Source organism: Leucoraja erinacea, chromosome 27 (assembly GCF_028641065.1).
Source record: "Leucoraja erinacea ecotype New England chromosome 27, Leri_hhj_1, whole genome shotgun sequence".
NCBI classification, from domain to species: Eukaryota; Metazoa; Chordata; class Chondrichthyes; order Rajiformes; family Rajidae; genus Leucoraja; species Leucoraja erinaceus.
In genome coordinates, this window is record NC_073403.1 from 31,810,642 (window position 1) to 31,830,108 (window position 19,467).

A 19,467-nucleotide genomic window follows, 5' to 3' on the forward strand; every position below is an offset into this window, starting at 1 on the left:
TCAGCATAATTAACAAGTTTCCCTTTTCTTCCATTAATGAAATAATGTTATTGTAAATGCTGATGAAAGGATTGTGATTAATGACTAGAGTTAGACAGCGATTTCTAAAACGTAGAGCAATTGCTTCGTATTTCACTGCTTCATACATTTCCTTCTACTCCATCAGAAAGAGAACTGTGTTTCTTAAATTTTCAAGAAATGAACCTATTTAAAATTGGCTCCAAGTACATTTAACACAGTAAATATATCAATGATCATGTGCACATCTGCTGTTACTGGTGTTTGACTCCATTAAAATGAGCTACAATTATGACTGAGGCTTTGGTTGAGGCAGCATCACAACACCAGAGAGCGCTGTTGGTGTATGTTCTGCAGGGTATACATAGCAACAGCATTTTAACTGACTACAAGATTTTTATTCAAACGCTCCAACAATGACCTTGCCAGGCAACACATTTCTTCATCGTCTGCAACCACTTCATAGCTAGTGCTGCATTGGAGCTGAGGCAATATTAGAGAATGTGGACAGACACAAATGGTGGAGTAACTCAGTGTGACATGCTGAGTCAGCATCTGTGGAGAAAAGGAATGGGTGACGTTTTGGGACAAAACCCTTCTTCAGACTGAGAGGGATTCTACCTGAAATGTCACCTATTAATTTTCTCCAGAGATGCTGCCTGCCTGACCCACTGAGTTACTCCAGCATTTGGTGTAAACCAGCATCTGCAGTTCCTACCTACGCATTAAGTTCCTAGCACTTCCATCTGACAATAGACAATAGACTATAGATGCAGGAGTAGGCCATTTGGCCCTTCGAGCCAGCACCGCCATTCAATGTGATCATAGCTGATCGTCCACAATCAGTACCTCATTCCTGCCTTCTCCGCATATCCCTTGACTCCGCTATCTTTAAGAGCTCTATCTCACTCTCTCTCTAAAGCATCTAGAGAACCGGCCTCCTCTGAGGTAGAGAATTCCACAGATTCACAACTCTCTGTGTGAAAAAGTATTTCCTCATCTCCGTTCAAATGGCTTACCCCTTATTCTTAAACTGTAGGCCTGGTTCTGGACTTCCCCAACACCGGGAACATGTTTCCTGCCTCTAGCGTGTCCAAACCATTAATAATCTCACATGTTTCAATAAGATTCCCTTTCATCCTTCTAAATTCCAGGGTATACAAGCCCAGCCGCACCATTCTATCAACATATAACAGTCCTGTCATCCCAGAAATTAACCACAGCCAGACATAAAAACAGTTTTTTTCCACGAGCAGTAGCTCTACTCAATAACCAAAAGTCTGTAGCCTCCTTTTGCTCTGGTATTTTATTTCATTCACATGTTTAAACTATAAAGTTTTATTCTTAATGTTTTATGTTTTATTCTTGATTGTTTACTGTATGTCGTGTTGTTACTTGCGAGCGGAGCACCAAGGCAAATTCCTTGTATGTGAATACTTGGCTAATAAACTCATTCATTCATTCATTTTGGCTGCTCCACTCAGAGAATATGGTGTTGAATAACCTTGTCAACTGCTTGTGATATTCAGATGCATTGTGACTAGAGGGCAAATCGTGTTCTTAGCCCATTGTAGGTGGGTGACTATCAATTAATGGCCAATTGTACATTCAGTTCCCTAAGGGACCCCAGACAGAGCAAGAACTTTGAATAGAAAATTAAAGGTATCAGCCTTACTTTTGGAGTGGAGTTTATTGAGGAAGGTCTCCAAGCTATCCAAAGTAGCATCACTCTCCAGGGGCACATCAGAACGACTTGTAATCTCTGTAAAGTAGAGTTTATAGCGTCAACAATCCAAGGGAGCATTAGGCACAAGAAATGTACATTCAATTTAAGTGTCAAACACAACGATGTTCCATCAGCATATTGTACTTTGCCCTCTGACAGTGATTCCATTGAATTCATTAAAAGTGAACCTGAGTGGCAGAAGACAACATGCCAACACTGCAATATACATGAGCAAAACAGGATGCTGCAGGAACTCAGCAGGTCAGGCAGCATCTGTGGAAGGAGTGGACAGATAATACTTTGGGTCAGAGCCTTTCTTCAGACTGTCTGAACAGGCTCCCAAACCAAACATCACTTGTTCACTCCCTCCATAGATGCTACCTGACCCACAGAGTTCCTCCAGCACTTTATGTTTTACTCAAGATTCCAGCATCTGCACTCTCTCGTGTCTCCATTTTATTACATTGGTCATGTCAACAACTGAACCACTCCTCCAGATTCTGAAAAATGAAAGTTACATTTTGGTTCACCAATATAAAGTCCAGATACATGATTATCCCTCGAAAAGAACGTGGTCCTAAACACAGACATCTCGGGGAATTTAATTTCTGACTTATTTAGTCTGTGTAAAAATGGAATTGAATCTTATATCTTTCTATTTTATTTTCAGTTCAACTCTTTGGACTCCTTCCTTATATACTGAGGTATAACTTGCCCAGATCAAGCTAATGAAAGGAATGGGATAAATGTTAATATTCAGGACAAATTGTGTTTGTGTGCGAGGGGTGGGAAGGAAGGAATGAAAATTGGTGATATTGTAAGCACGGTGACAGGTTGGCAATGTCGGTCGTTCACCTCAGGCACTGGGCTGTCTGTGAGGAAAGCCCTTGGTCACTATCAAGAAGATGGTGGCTCACTGCTTACAGTAAAGGTCTGGCAAACCAACACTTAATACCCATACTGAGCTGCCCCTGAGATAGTGGTGCTGAGCCCTGCACTAGTTCCAGATTCCATGACTTTCCTACTTTAACCATGGCTTTGTGGGGTTCCAAGATGGCCTGGACTTTGTTAATAAAAGTACTGAATAAACTGTGGCAGAAAGTCATACAATTGACCGGCAATTTGTTTGCCAGGACACGGCACTGCTCCCACAGTGTCAACAGAAGTTTGGTTTAGTTCAGTTTAGAGATACAGCACGGAAACAAGCCCTTCGGCCCACTGAGTCCACACCGACCAGCGATCCCCACACACTGACACTATCCTACATACTAAGGACAATTTAGCAAGCCAATTAACCTACAAACCTGTATGTCTTTGGCCTTCATAACAAGAGAAGTTGAGTATAGGAGCAAAGAAGCCCTGCAGTTGTACAGGCCCTGGTGAGACCACACCTGGAATATTGTGTGCAGTTTTGATCTCCAAATTTGAGGATGGACATTCTTGGTATTGAGGGAGTACAGCGTAGGTTCACGAGGTTAATACCCGGGATGGCTGGACTGTCATATGTTGAAAGAATGGAGCGACTGGCCATGTATACACTGGAATTTAGAAGGACGAGAGGGGATCTTATTGAAACATATAAGATTATTAAAGGATTGGACACGCTAGAGGCAGGAAACATGTTCCCGATGTTGGGGAAGTCCAGAACCAGGGACCACAGTTTAAGAATAAGGGGTAAGCCATTTAGAATGGAAATGAGGAAACATGTTTTCACACAGAGAGTTGTGAGTTTGTGAGTGTGGAACTCTCTGCCTCAGAGGGTGGTGGAGGCCGATTCTCTGGATGGAATGGAGCAATGAGATGCAGTCACGAGCAGTACACATGGCTGGCTTGTTTACGAGTCACACCCTCCTCGTTGCTTGCCAATTCTGACTGGAAGCACTGCCATCTAAATTGCCTCGATGGCTTGCCACAGCAGACAAGCTGAATGTCATTCACATCCCTGTCTGCTGCCTTTAACAAGTGCTACGCATCCTTATAACCCATGGGTGAACCTAGAAATGCCAATCTGGGGCAAAGATATTAAGGCACAACAGTAGAGTTGCTGCCTTACAGCACCAGGGACCCAGGCTTGATCATGACTAGGGGTGCTGTCTGTATGGTGTTTGTACTTTCTCCCCATAACCTGCGTGGGTTTTCTCCAAGATTTTCAGTTACAACAGGACACCGACCAGACCCCTCCATTTTTCACAAATATATTTCATCAAAATACGCTAATCTCTTCCCTTGCCATGGGACAGGCAAAGACCCTCAACTGATATTACCTGTTCTGGATCACATAAAGGCACAAGCAACACAAATAAGCTTATTCGCAATTAGCTGCATCCAATCTTGCAGTCTAACCTAAATGGTTTTAGACTCTAGATTTTAGAGAGACTGAGCAAAGACAAGGCCCCTTGGTTCACCAAGTCTACGCCAATCAGCAATCACCACATTCACTATCACTATCCTACACACTAGAGACAATTTACAATTTACCGAAGCCAATTAACCCTCAAACCTGCACGCCTTTGGAGTGTAGGAGGAAATCAGAGCACCCGGAGAAAACCAATGGGGTACAGGGAGAACGTACAAACTCCGTACAGGCAGCATCCATAGTCAGGATCAAACCTAGGTTTCTGGCGCTGTAAGGCAACAACTCTGCTGCTGCACCACTGGGCCGCCCAAAAATGTTTCATCTTTCAATGTTTAGATAGGTTTAAAATCTATCCTCCAGCTATGAATGTGCTCCTGAATTTATTTAGTCAGATCCTTTGCCAGGCAGGAAGTGACTTCCTCACTGGTTATTGAGCAAGTGTCAGGTCACATGAAATTAACCCCATGTAGAAAAGCTTCATCTCCAGTTAAACAATCTGCAAGTTGGAATAAATTACTCCCCAACCTTCCGTCAAACTGTTTGCAAGTGTCAGTCTGTAACATAACCAATTCATCCGATATCCATCCGCAGGCTTTCCTGGTGGCTTTCCCGGCTCACCTGCCAATCCTCACCACATTCCCAACTTCCACTCAGGACAGACCTTCAACTAGGACAGGTTCCAGCAAGTATGAATAACTGGAGTCTTGATACAGGATGAACAAGCTGAAACAGAACCTATTGCTGTGTGGACAACCACAAAAATCTCATTTATGTGGCTCGCTGGGATAACAAACATAAATTATATAAATCAAAATATCTCTAAAATCCAAATTCTAAAGTAAAACAATGTGAGCTGAAATACAGAGCATAGAAGCATGAAGAAGGGTCTTGACCTGAAACATCACCCATTCCTTCTCTCCAGAGATGCTGCATGTCCCACTGAGTTACCCCAACATTTCGTGTCTATCTTCGGTTTAAACCCGCATCTGCAGTTCCTTCCTGCACATGAAGCATTTGTTGGTGGGACGAGATGATTGTGGGTGAGCAGAGGTTGTGGTCCATGGGTACATGGCCAGGTTGTTGGATCAAATGTGCTATTAACTGCTGTGAACTCAGGCAGGCCCTTGCCCTCGATGGCTCATGCTAAAGGCAATGGATCCTAATGTTTGGGAAGAAGAGGCTGGCATGGCCGTGCCAATACCTCTGCTTAACGCGATTGGTCACAGATGTATTTCTGCCCAGCTAACTCTACTGGACTGTAATTAGAACTATGTGGGATTGGAATTGTATTTTGTGCTGGACTAAAGGATGATTCATGACCAACATAGCAGCAAGGGAATTTTCAATAAGGTTACGATCTATTAAACAAATAAACCAGAGCCGGAGGGTGACTTGGTCTAAGGGAGGTCCATCATAAAGCAGAATCTCACTCCAAGTTTAATCCTGGAGTGGAGACTGGAGGTCTGACTCTGAATTCATGTTGCTGTCCACCAGGTGGGGAAGGTCTTGTGCTTCATCCTATGGGCATGGGAACTGGCAACGACCTTCAGCCACACTGGGACAGTCAGACATCGTTCAGTTTGACAGTGATTCTTGCCATGCATGGAGTATTTCAATGGCATTTCAATGGTTTCTATTGTCATGTGTACCAGGTAGACTGAAATACAATGTTTTGCATACAGCTCAGCAAAAGTATCTCTCCATTCAGTAAAGTATGCACAGAACAGCCTACTGAGTCCATATGATCAAGAGTCAAGAGTGTTTGATTGTCATATATACCAATAATGAAACAACACCATCTTTACTTGAAGTAGCTAACAAGACCATAAACACAATGTGCACAGATAAATATAATAATTACAATTTCAATAAATCAATAACTATGATACTAGTGCAAACAAAAAGTCTATAGTGCAACCAAACACACAGCGCATAGAAGTTCATAGGTGCTGAGGTTAGTGTTGTGTAATGTTCAATAGCCTGATGGTTGCTGGGAAGGAACCAAAGCCAGCAGCATAATCAAAGACCAGTCCCACCGTGGTAACTCCTTCTTTCTTCTCCCCTCTCCCAACAGGCAAGAGATACAGAAGTTTGAAAACCCATACGTCCAGATTCAGGAACAGTTACTTCCCAGCTGTTATCAGGCAACTGAATGGTCCTCTCACCAACTAGAACGGGTTCCTGACCTCCCATCAACCACATTGGAGACCTTTGAACTATCTAATGGGGACATTGAACTTCAATTATATATCTTTGCATTTTACTTCGGAGTCACGTGAGTGATTCCGTGAAGAACCCGCTCAGCACGGATGCGCGGCATTAACACCAGCAGTGCAACAGCGGCAGGCGGGAGTCAGGCGCTCCTGCTACGAGCCTGAAGGAAAGGAACGTTAGGTAAGTACTTACCTTCAAAGTAAAGTCGGTCTTTGCGTTTGTTTTTGCTCCAGGGGGAGCAAAGCAGCAGAGGGAAGCGGCCCCCGTTCGACTCCAGGGAAGGAGCCGACAGTGGAGGGGGGAGAGGCGGCAACGGGACCGCACACGCTGCGGTCCTCAGACACGGGTGCTGCGCTGATGCCCAGTCCGCTAAACAGCTGTCTGACCAACAGCAGCGGCCTGGAGGGAAATTTAAAAACCGGCCGGCACCCCTGCAGACTCCCGACAAGGAGACTCGCCGCCCGAGAATCGCTGAAATGCCGCCCGAACACGGCAGACAGCCTCTAATAGCAAGGTCAGGATCAACCTCAGGCTGGAGACAGACATGGAAGATGGAATCAGCACTTCAAACAAGAAACAAGAGTGTCTGTTTCTCCAAGCCAGAGGAAGGTCATGGAGCTAAAAACTCCAGCGAGACCTGCCTCAGGAGCAGGGGCAAGTCCGCCAAGGAAGCTAACACTCCCACTACAGTGCCTAACAGCACTGGCCATCTCCCTTGTTGAGGGATTGATGGGAACCAGAGCTGGGCTGGTCAAGAAGAGGGGTCACTGGCTGAACAACATCGGGAGTATGCTTGAGGTACAGGATCAGGAAGAGCTGCTGGGTGTGGCCGCTATGTGGCTCCACCACTAGCGAGATGGCTTTTCAGTCTCAACTGATGGCCAGCTTACTACCTGTTCTTTTCAAAAAACCTCTCCAAGACAGGTAGTCATGAGGTGTTGGATTTCATCACGCCTCCCCTAAATTGCATTTACTCAAAGTGCCCACCGTTATTGGGGGGTACATTGAGCATCGCTTTTAAAAACCCAAATATCTTAAAATGAATTTGATATCCCTGACGTCGGTTATCATTTTCGCATGCTCTTTCCAGAGGGTCAGGGTAGTATGGCAAAACACCTGACCCTACTGTTCGCAGTGCTCCGCAACTTCTCAGGAAGTTATAAAACCTGCCCTCAACTCAAAAATTTTACAGGACTGTGAGAACGCCGACCTCACAACCACAGATCCTGCTGTCTGGCTAAGTTACCAAACCAAGCCTAAAAAACTGGACGAAGTGTCCAAAATATCGGCGCATGAGGGCCGGGTCTGGAATGAGCACCACACGTAAACCAGTCAGCAGTACCTCTAACGCATCCACCAGCAGGGTCTACCTCATGGTACTGGTGAAAGCTCGGGGCCTGCATGCCAATCCCGTAAGCCTTTCAGGCCAGGGCCCAGAGCAGGCCCCATGGAAAATGCGCCACCCCCCAACATCACCGCCACGTCAGACAACGTGCAAGACTCGTTGGACCGGCAAGAAACAGAAGAATACCCATAACCATGGAGGTAGGTGGGTCTGGTCCCTACCAACGGAGAGAAAATAGGGGCTTAATACTAACAGGGGGGAGATTACACCTGTTTTAAGAAGCACGGGAGTCTATCACGAGTGATCAGTATAAACTCAATGGCTTTAGTGGATACAAAATACAATTCATACTAGAAAAATTGCCAACAGTTCAACATTTACCCCAGAGGGTATTTTCCTTCTCCGTTAAAGAAACGAGAGGGACAAGCTGAACTGGTGAGACTAATTACAAAGGGTATCATGGGAAACATGAACCCTTGGAATTCGTATCAAATGTTCGTCACTAAACCCAAAAATATGGTGGATGTCGCATCATCATTGACTTAACTTCACTAATTATGTTTGTTAAGTATATACATTTCAAAATGGAACCGGTTGTTACTGCCAAACAACTAATTTCCAAAGGGTACTTCATGGCAAGCTTTCATCTTAAAGATGTTTACTATTTAGTACCATTCACAAGGATCATCGCAGATACCTGAAATGTACCTGGATGGGGCAGCTATGGCAATTTAAAGCGTTACCCAATGTGTCACATCAGCCCAAGATTATTCACCAAGATACTAAAACCAGCTCTGGCAATATTCACAAGGCAAAAACATATTGTCATGGCATATCTTAATGATATCTTCAAAAAATAGGCAAGACCATGGAATTGATTATGTTAGCTGTATCAGCTACCAAAAAGTTATTCGAAACCCTGGGATTGTCTTACATCCAGATAAATCTAAGTTGAAGCCATCCACAATCATGGACTACTTGGGCTTCACAATTAATTCAGTCTACGTGACTGTAACATTGCCAAGAGACAAAACAGTTGAATTGGCACAATCATGCAACAATTTAATGGTCCACGTACTCCCAACTATTCGACAAGTAACAGAGTAATTGGGAAAATGGTAGCAACATTTCCGGCTACACAATTCGGATCTTTGCACTGTCAATACTTACAAAGAGCAAAGGTACAGTCACCAAAACGACATACAGGTCATTATGATCGTGTCATGAAGTTACCCACTGAAGCAATATCATAACTACAGTGATGGGCAAAAATGTTTGGCATAATTTCAACCTATTATCATCACTAACAAGTGGTAGATGGACTAACCCAGAGTCATCGTTACCACTTACACTGGGCATTAATTATCTACAGATGTTGGGTGACTTTTATGGTTTAAAAGCAGGTGCACAAATATGCATCACTTGCATGTACGGTTACAAATAGATAATACTACGGTGGTGGCCTACATTAACCATATGGGTGGCATAAAATCGGTATCATGCGACAAGTTGGACAACACAATTTGGCAATGGTATGTCTAAAGACATATTTGGCTATCAGTAACTTACCTGCCAGGTAAGCTAAATACAGTGGCAGACACCAGGTCACGTAAATTTAATGACAACATCGAATGGATGTTAAACCCCAAAAAATTTGCAAACGTTATCAAGCAATATGGCACGCCAGATATCGAATTATTTCAATCAAGGCTAAATCACCAGGTACCTATGTGTGTCGCTTGGGAACCAGACCCTGAGGCAGCAGCGGTAGATGCGTTCGCGCTGGATTGGAGAAATTCTTCTTCTATGCATTTCCTCCCTTCTGCCTCATAAGTTGGGGACTATGCACAATACAAACGGACTCTGCTTCAGGTATTTTGATAGTACCCGACTGGCCTACGCAGCCATGGTTCCCAAAACTCCATGACATGGTTGTTGAAACTCCGATGGTATTCCCCAGTGACCCAGAGTTATTAACACCCAGTGTCGGGCACAAGCCCCCCGTGCCATGAGAAAAAAATCATACTCCTGGGTTGCAGATTCTGCACAAACCACTTCTGGGACTGGGATTATCAGAACAAACCGTCGGCACCATGTCAGCATCCCTCCGAACATCCACTAAAAAACAGCACTTGTCCAGCATCAAGAAATGGGAGAAGTACTGCTTGGATACTGGGACCACCTACTCAACCGCTACAGTTACCAACGTACTGGAATTCCTGGCGAACATTCACCACGATGAAGGACTCAGCTACAGAGACATCAACACAGATAGAAGTGCCCTGCCTGTCTATTTAAAACCAGCTCCAGGACAACAGGCCATGGGGTCCCACCCGCTGGTGGTCAAACTAATGAAGGGTATTTACAACTCTACCCCCCTAGACCAAGGTACACCCATACATGGGATGTCAATGTGGTCCTGACATACCTCAGGGGATGGCCACCATCCAGGTCCCTCAACCTGAAACAATCTATGCTCATAAACTCATGTTGATGGCACTTGTATCTGCACAGAGGGTTTGGTCACTACACCTATTGCGACTAGACACCATGCTCACAGCTCCAGACCAGATCTCTGTCATTATCCAGGGACTGATCAAACAGAGCAGACCAGGAACACCTAATCCAGTCGTGGAATTCCGGGCTTACCCACCAGAACCACGGTTATGTGCCATGACCCACCTACTATCCTACATAGACACAACCAAAATATTCGAGGGAGATGAAAAGCCTTGTGGGTCAGTCATAAACAACCTTATGGTTGGGTGACGAGCCAAACCATTGCGAGATGGCTCAAGCAGGTGCTGAAAACTGCTGGGATAAACACTAACATGTACAAATTTTATTCCACCAGGGCAGCATCCACATCGACGGCTAAAAGAATGGACGTGCCTATAGACCACATCCTGGCTTCAGCAGGATGGTCAGGGGAAAGACTGTTCAGAAATTTTATAATAAGCCGTTGGCAAAACCTGTTTTATTTGCAGGAAAGATTTTTTGGACTGCAACTATTTCATTTAAGCCCAGGGGAGCAATTTAATTTCTTTGTTGTTATTGTTTAAAAATACCATTGTGTTTTTCTACAAACAGATTCATTGGTCGATTACGATAACACAGACTTCGGCAGTGCGTGAAGTAATAACTGTTACATGGGTTGAAATCACAGAGCTTTGAAGTCTTCACGGAATCACTCGCGTGACTCCGAAGCAAAATAGTAAGATTAAATGAGAACTTACCAGTTTGAAGTTTGATCTGTATTTTATGAGGAGTTACAATGAGGGATTACGTGCCCTCCGCTCCCACCCTCAATAATATGGGTCAAACTGATAAACTGATGTCTCCTTGTCGTTACTATGTTTACTTCAATAACTGTGTCTATCTGTGATTCCACACCGCTGCTTTGAAGTATGCCGCGCATGCGTGCTGAGTGGGTTCTTCACGTAATCCCTCATCGTAACTCCTCATAAAATACAGATCAAACTTCAAACTGGTAAGTTCTCGTTTAATCTTACTACTAAATGTTATACCCTTTGCCCTTTACCCATGAACTGTGGATGGCTTGATGGTATTCATGTATAGTCTTTTATTTGACTGGTCAGCCCACAATCAAAAGCTTTTCACTGTACTTCGTGACAATAATAATAAATTATTCTTAAATCTGGTGGTCATGCTTTTCAGACACCTTTGCCTTCTTCCCAATGGGGGAAGTGAAATGTGAGTGTGGCCATGATGGTGTGGTTCTTTGATGACATTAGCTGTCTTTTTGAGGCAGTGTCTCCTACAGATCCCTTCAAAGGTGGGGAGGTCAGCACTTGTGATGGACCAGGCAGACCCTCCATTCCACATTAGGACTATTGCAAAGGAAGGCCTTGAACTTTATTTCGCCTTCCATCACAGTGAGGAATGTGTAGGAGTCACTGTGATGGATGTTCATGTTAAAATGTGTTTTGGAGTCTGTTACTTTTAATTGTATGACTGACCTGGCCAGTGAAATTCCTCATATGATGCAAAGCATACTTGGCGAATAAAATTCTGATTCTGTTAAGATGTCTATATCATCTATAGATATTTCAGTTGTGGTGTGCATTTCAGCAGGAGTGATGTTGATCCCCGAGTGCTTCTATAATGATCCTGATTTCAAATACCTCCTATTTTACTTTTGTTCCTGAGTTTGTTTCCTGAACAGATTGAAAGGTGGATCAAGCTGCAATATTCTGAAGGTTCACTCACCTTCGAGCGGTCTGGTCGGTGTGCTGGTCGCTGTGGCAACCTTCTTGAATGGAATAACTGCCTCGTCATTACTTCCTGCATTGGTCGACACTAACCCTGTAATTTATTAAACAGGGATTCAGAAAATTAGAGACAGTTCTTTGAAAATAGCATGACAAAGACATGCTGATTAAAATGCCATTGAATCAAATACTACTTTAAACTAAGATTAAAAAATAATTGATATTTGGCTCTTTCTTACTAACCTGCTTGGTGCTGAGGCCGAATGGCCTACTCCTGCAATTATTGTCTATTGTCTATTGAGCCATACATATTAGTTGAGTTCACAGGCCCTAATGACATAATCTACCTCGACAACAGAATTACACTGGTCTATCAAGAGGAGAAAGGATCATTGCTTCTACTCACGATACCTTTCCAGGTACCTCAATTGACCAAGCTGATTGATTAATGAGAAACCCCATTGCTTCTATCTCTCTCTCTCTCTCCTCCACTCCCCTCCCTCATTCCCTCTCCTTTCTCTCTCTCCACTATTTTCCTTTTCTACATCACCCCTCCACCTCTTACACAGGTCAAACTTCACACTTCCTGATCATGTCCGACTCAAATTCACTGCCTGAAGGGGCGGTGAAATCGGAAACGACCCCCACATCTCAACATACCTGTAGAAGCATTTGGATAAAGGCTGCAACCAGTAGGGATTTGCACCAAGAACTGGGCTTAATCTGCAGTTCATGGTTGTCCGGGATGGACATGATCAGTGGCGGACTGGCCAGGGTGTCAGCTTGCCCGATGGCAAGTGGGCCCCTGATGAAGTGATAGCAAGTGATGGCAAGTGAGCCCCTGTTAAATGATAGCATTGTAGTTGTGGGTGGGCCCCCTTTGTCTCCTGGCAACCAATATTTTTAGACACAGTCCGCCACTGGACATGATGGACTGAATAGCTTCTTTCTGTGCTGCAAACATTTATGGTTCCAGGTGTTTGTTGGTCTAGGCTCTGACTTCCCACATGCAGACATGTGGCAATGTGGACAGAGGCACAAGAACCAGCAGCTGCTGCAATCTTGAGCAAAAGACACAAAGTGCTTGAGTAACTCAGTGGGTCAGTCAGCCTCTTGGAGGACGTGGATAGGCAACGTTTTGGGTTGGGCGAAGTTTCGAAGGCAGGGATTCCTGGGCTAGACGTGTCCACATGGTTGTAGAGGTCCCACCCTCACAAACACAACATTGGAAAGTCATCAACACTGCAGGATAAAATTACACTATCCCACACATCTTAACCTGCCCAGCAACATTCCAGTAGCTGTTCTGTGATTGAACTGTGTGATAAAGCAACCTTTTTCTGTGTTTTGAACCAAATTCTGATGCAATGTTTGGGGATTTAGTTTTCACCCTTAATTTCCACCACTCCCCCTTCCCCAAATGTCTCTGCACAGAAATTGGATTGCGTGGCCTCTGCTTTGCACACCATTTGTGATTCAGTTGGCAGACCCAATAATAGAATGTGAACTCATTCCAGAAGGTTGAAACATGCAGATGGAAGGTGAGGAGCTGATCCTCTACCTTGTGTTGGGCCTCACTGTAACAGTACAAGGGTCACAGTCCCAGGGGTCAAAGTGGGAGCTGGGTGGAGTATTAAAGTAGCAGCAACGGGAGGATCAGGGTCACCCTTGTGGACTGAATGCACATGTTCTGCAAAGCAAGCCTTCAATCTGTGTTTGTTTTCTCCAATGTAGAAGAGACCACATTGTGAACACTGAGTCCAAACCCTCGAGTGGAAGAGTGCAAATAAATCGCTGCCTCATCTGCAAAAAACTGTTTGACGATGTAGCAATTGTCCTTGCATCTACCATAGACCCGACACCAGATACTGCAACCTGGAGCAAAATACCAACGGTTGGTCGAAATCAGCAAGTCAAGCAGCATATATGGAGGCAAAGGGATGATTGTCCTTTTGGGTCAAGACCCTGCATCAGGACTGAGAGTGTAGAGAGAAGATGGCCAGTGTCTAAAGGGAGTATGTTACCTGAATTGGAAAATTCATTATTCTCCGTGCTCAGGGTTCAGTGGTCTGTTAATCGGGTCTAGTGGCTCAGGGCTCATGGCTAATGGCCAGTGTCTGCTCTGTGCTCCCTCAAGCTGCAAGAGCTGTGATTTATTTTTTTAAAGACACAAAGTGCTGGAGTAACTCTGTGGGTCAGGCAGCATCAGTGGAGTAGGGGTCGGGGTCGGGGTCAGGGTCCACTATTAAGTCACTCGCCTTTTACTACAAAGTTGTCAAACTCTAAAATGCCAGTTCTCAGGGTCCTGCGGGCCCACAAAGTGGTGATGCACACACACACACACACACACACACACACACACACACACACACACACACACACACACACACACACACACACACACACACACACACACACACACACACACACACACACACACACACACACACACACACACACACACACACACACACACACACACACACACACACACACACACACACACATATGTATATGTCCATGTATGCATTGTGATGTCTAACTCTGGATGCCATTCTCAGTGGTGTGACCATTGATATCAAGGCCCAGCGATACAGGGCCTTCTTTATCAGGTACTACTTTTAAGCTAGTACACCAAGAAGAAGTTACAGATGGTTGACTTTTAGATGAACCCTCCACCCTCTATCCTGTCTCACCATCCCCCTCCTCTACCTTGGCCTGATCCCTATCTCAACCCTCCACCATTAGAGCCCCTGACCTCCCATCCTATCTTGACACAAGCCCCTGTTGATACCCGTGGCTGAACCTAAAGGTCATGACCTCATCCTCCCCTCCCTAGCTGATGCTCCTCCTTATGTCCTACCTGGGACTCTGTTCCCTGCTCACCCACCCAGCCTCTCACCCCCAACACAAGACCAACTAGCTCTGAGAATCTGAGGCATGACAGGACCATGACCTGGAATCTCACCCAGCAGTAGAGGGAGATTAGGTCATCCTCAGGGGCTGAGAAGTGGCCTTCCCAGGGAAGAATCAGGGAGCATTGTCCTCCATGTCCCCACTTGACTTGTTTGTGCCATGCCCACAAGTGGTTTAAAACATAAATGGAAGGGAGAGAGATGAAAATGAACCTTGGCACACTGGTTTTGGCAACTCGTCACTTCATTGAGTTGCCAAAGCCGGACGCTGTAGGAGGGAGAAAGTGATGCTGACCTTTCTTCACCATACGTGCAGCCACGGTGAACTGTGTGGAGTCGTTGAATGCACCTTTGCCCTTCATTTTCCACTGCTCCTCGCTCACAGAGATCAGCTGTTTACGCTCCTCCAGCGATATCTTTCCCCCGATATCGGTCGCTGTCCTCTAACAGAGAGAAAACCTCTTTCAATACTCTTGTTACACTCTTAGTTGGTTTACGCAGAAGCACCGCACGGAAGCAATTCACCTCTGGATGAACTATCTGCTGAGGGTAAAGAGCCGCTACATCACCGCTCCAGTGACCAGCGTTGATGCAGTTCCCAGATGCTGATTGTGTGGAGTTTGCACGTTCTCACGGGTGACTATATGAGTTTCACATGGGTGTTCCGGTTTCCACCCACATCCCAAAGATGCATAGTTTAGTTTAGGGTACAGCACAGAAACAGGCCCTTCGGCCTACCGAGTCTGTACCGACCAGCAATCCCTGCACATTAACACTACCCTACACACATAGGTTGGCTGATTAATGTGCCGGTGGATTGCCACGTACTGTATGTAGGTAAGTGGAAGAAAACGGTGGGTAGGAGGGACGTTGATGGGAATGTGGAGGATAAAGCGGGATTTACATAGGATTGGTGTAATTGAGTGATTGATGTGGGTTGGAGTGGGTTCAACAAATCTAAGGACATGTTTCTGCGCTATAAAGCTGCATGCTTGAAAGAGGAGGCTTTACTATCAAACCACATACAGAAAGTTCTAGGAAAAACATTGATTTGCATGCCTTCATATCTAGAATATTATATGTGATTTGATTTGAGATATTGAAGTTTTTGAAAGAAGTTGAGAATATTTTTAGAATATAGAATATTTTTTTTGTTAATTGGAGATTCTAAAAGCAGAAAGTAAATATCAGAAAGCCACTTGGGAGAAATGTTGCAAAATAATTGATAAAACTGATTAGGGAAGAAGCCTTCACAGAAACAAATTGCGTGTTGGCCTTCATTGCCAGAGGATTTGAATTTAGGAGCAAGGAGGTCCTACTGCAGTTGTACAGGGCGCTGGTGAGACTGCACATGGAGTATTGTGTGTGCAATTTTGCTCTCCTAATTTGAGGAAGGACATTCTTGCTATTGGGGGAGTGCAGCAAGTAGGTTCACCAGATATATAACCGGGATGGCGGGACTGACGTACGAGGGAAAATGGGTCGCCTGGGCTTGTATTCACTGGAATTTAGAAGGATGAGAGGATATCTTATAGAAACATTCTTAAAGTATTGGACAGGATAAATGCAGGAAAAATGTTCCCGATGTTGGGGGAGTCCAGAACCAGGGATCACAGTTTAAGAATAAGGGGTAGGCCATTTAGGACTGAGATGGGGAAAAAGATTTTCAACCAGAGAGTTGTGGAATTTTCCGCCACAGAAGGCAGTGGAGGCCAATTCACTGGATGTTTTCAAGAGAGGATTTGATTTCCCTCTTAGGGCAAAAGGAATCAAGGGATATGGGGAAAAAGCAGGAACGGGATACTGATTTTAGATGATCAGCCATGATCATATTGAATGGTAGTGCTGGCTCGAAGGGCCGAATGGCCTACTCCTGCACCTATTTTTTCTTTGTTTCTAGTAATTGGCAGTGTGGGGAGTTCAGACAGAACATGGTGTCAATGATTACCAAAGAGCAAGGCAGAGATGTAAATATGTTCCCACATTAAAACGCCAAGTAATCTTTCCTGGTCTGAAAACATTGCAGCTTTGAGACCCAGTGGCATCCAAACAATCTACATCCCTCAAATTGTGTTGTGTCGGTCTCTGTATTTGTAAGCACCTTAAAATGGCTTGCTTCATATTTCCTTGCATCAACCAACACTATTTACCAATTCTTTGGGCTATTCAACCTCTCAACATCATTGACGGGCTGCCAACTGTTCCACCAGGCAACTACAGTAGTAATTAAAGGTAAACAGAAAGTTTCCTGTCCAGCCACTCCTATCAAACAAACGCTGGGATCCAGATGTATCTTACGATTGTAACATGCAGTTGGGTAATTTAGAGATACAGAGCGGAAACAGGCCCTTCGGCCCACCTAGTCTGCACTGCCGACCAGCGATCCTTGCACATGAACACTATTATTACAGTTTTTACATATATAGCAAGCCAATTAACCTACAAACCTGTATGAGCGATCATGGGGAGAACATGCAAACTCCATACAGACAGCACCCGTAGTCATGATTGAATGCCGGTCTCTGGCGCTGCAGTGCAGTAAGGCAACAACTCAACCGCTGCGCCACCGTGTCACCCTGCAGCCAGATATAAGTATCTGTCTCACCACCACATTCTCTGATCCATTGACCCAATCCAAGACTCGCAGCCTGAAACACTCTCATTGCACCCAGCACCTGGAGAAGAAATCCTGGAGTTTTGTGTTGTGGGTAAACTGCTCACTGACCTCCCTCATCAACTAATGGCACTAATTTTAAGTTCACAAGTAATAGGAGCAGAATTAAGTCATCTACTCCAGCATTCAACCATGACTGATCTATCTTCCCCTCTCAACCTCATTCTCCTGCCTTCTTCCCATACCTCTTGACACCCACACAAATCAAGCTGTCTCTGCTTCCTTGACTGTCTGCAAGTTTTGTGCCCCTACCGTAACAAATACAAACATTTCAATCAAACCATTTCCGTTCTTGTCTGGTGAATGGCACAAAACAATGGCTCGCGTTTGATGTTAACTTCCTGAAACTCAACCATTTACACAAAGACATTTAAGCTTATAACTAAACTATGTACACACACAAAATATATTTGGATACGAGGTAGTGAGTTTAAAGGTGTACAGGTTAACATTCAACCAGACTTTTATTGGGAAGCCTTTTCTTGTAAGAATGACGGTGGAATAAAAGGTGCCCCAGCCCATTTTCCAATTTTCAATTCACTGAGGTAACTTCCCATGTTGAATGTGAGGTTTAAAAGTCATTCATGAATTCCAATATCCTGGTGCAAAACTTTTCAAGTAAATCAAAAATAGTTATTTGATAGCCCTTTGTAAAGGAGTTTAGCTGAGGGTTGGTGCCATTGTTATTCCCCTGTTGTTCAGACATGAATGGGACCAAACTCACGGGCGGCATAGCACATCTGGGGCTCTTTTCACATCATACAGCAGAGTCGTCTTTCTTGCTAAACAGGCCAAGCCAGTTGCAGCACCTGTGCCTGAGGGTAAAGTATAGAGGCAGAGCCCTGCATCGTCAACCAGAGTGGCTGCGTGGCAATTCTCAGGGCCCTGCACAGGAAGAGCAACACAACACATGTAGATCTAGTGTTATGTCTATATGAATGCATGTTGATGGAGTAATTTTGTGGGTCAGACAGCATCTCTGGAGAAAAAGGATGGGTGATTTTTGGATCGGGACCCTTCTTCAGACAATCTTCATGAAAATACATTGATGTATTGTTTTTTTTGCGTGTGTGTATGTATATGTATATGTATATATACATAGATACACACACATATAGATATATATATATAGAAACATAGAAACATATATATATCGTATAGATATAAACACCCCATGCACAATTTGTTAATTATCAATATATATCAATATATATATACATAATCAAACCACCCATATGGTCTTGTACATGTAGTTAATAATAACTGTCAAGGGAAATGCAGGTGAATATCACCTAAGGCACTAAAGAGAGAAAAAGGTGAGGAGGCTATTTGTGAATGATATCAAGGGTAACTGGGAGGATGTAGGCATGGAGTGTGCATGAGGTAACATCACTCACAGGTATCCACTGCTCCGTCTACAGCAAAGTCATGATAAATAATGAAATGTTCACCTTTCGTCTCCACAGATACCCAGGGCCGCTCTGATTAAACGCTGCCGCTTTGACCTTGAATGAAAGTGCTTCCTTTGGGATGAGAGACAGACAGAGAGACAGGAAAGTGAGAAAGTGAGAACAAGAGGCAGCAAATGCAGCAGTAGCTTGTAGTCCACAGTCACAGTGAGAGGAACCTTCGCCCAGGCCTGTGTGAACACCGTAGCTGACAACAGGTCTTTAATAACACTTAGTTAATAACACTGGGCATGAGACATGGGTCGGGATGCTGCTCACCTGGTCATAACATATGATGTACTGGCATTGTCTAGCAACAGGGGAATAGATGGAGGAATAGACAGGGTCCTACAGGTGTGAGGAGAGACAGAATGAAGGAAGGTTAGAACAAGATGTTATAGGACAGCCCAGCAGAAGCAATGGCAGCAAAATATACAGAACCCTTCATCTCTTAAGCCTTAGGTAAAAATATATGCAGCAGCAGTAATCAGCAAGCAACTACAAAATTAACATCAATCAAGGTAGTGGAAATGCTTAGT

At 44.4% G+C, this 19,467-nt stretch overlaps 1 protein-coding gene across 1 annotated transcript in view; it reads right to left on the bottom strand.

The window, feature by feature from the left end:
• Positions 1–19,467, bottom strand: part of LOC129710042 (supervillin-like) — a 139,444-nt gene that overhangs the window by 58,914 nt on the left and 61,063 nt on the right. Inside the window, 5 exon segments of the mRNA XM_055656726.1 lie at positions 1,694–1,780; positions 11,890–11,985; positions 15,102–15,249; positions 18,932–19,148; positions 19,197–19,276. Of these exon segments, the coding sequence (XP_055512701.1) occupies positions 1,694–1,780; positions 11,890–11,985; positions 15,102–15,249; positions 18,932–19,148; positions 19,197–19,276 (628 nt within the window).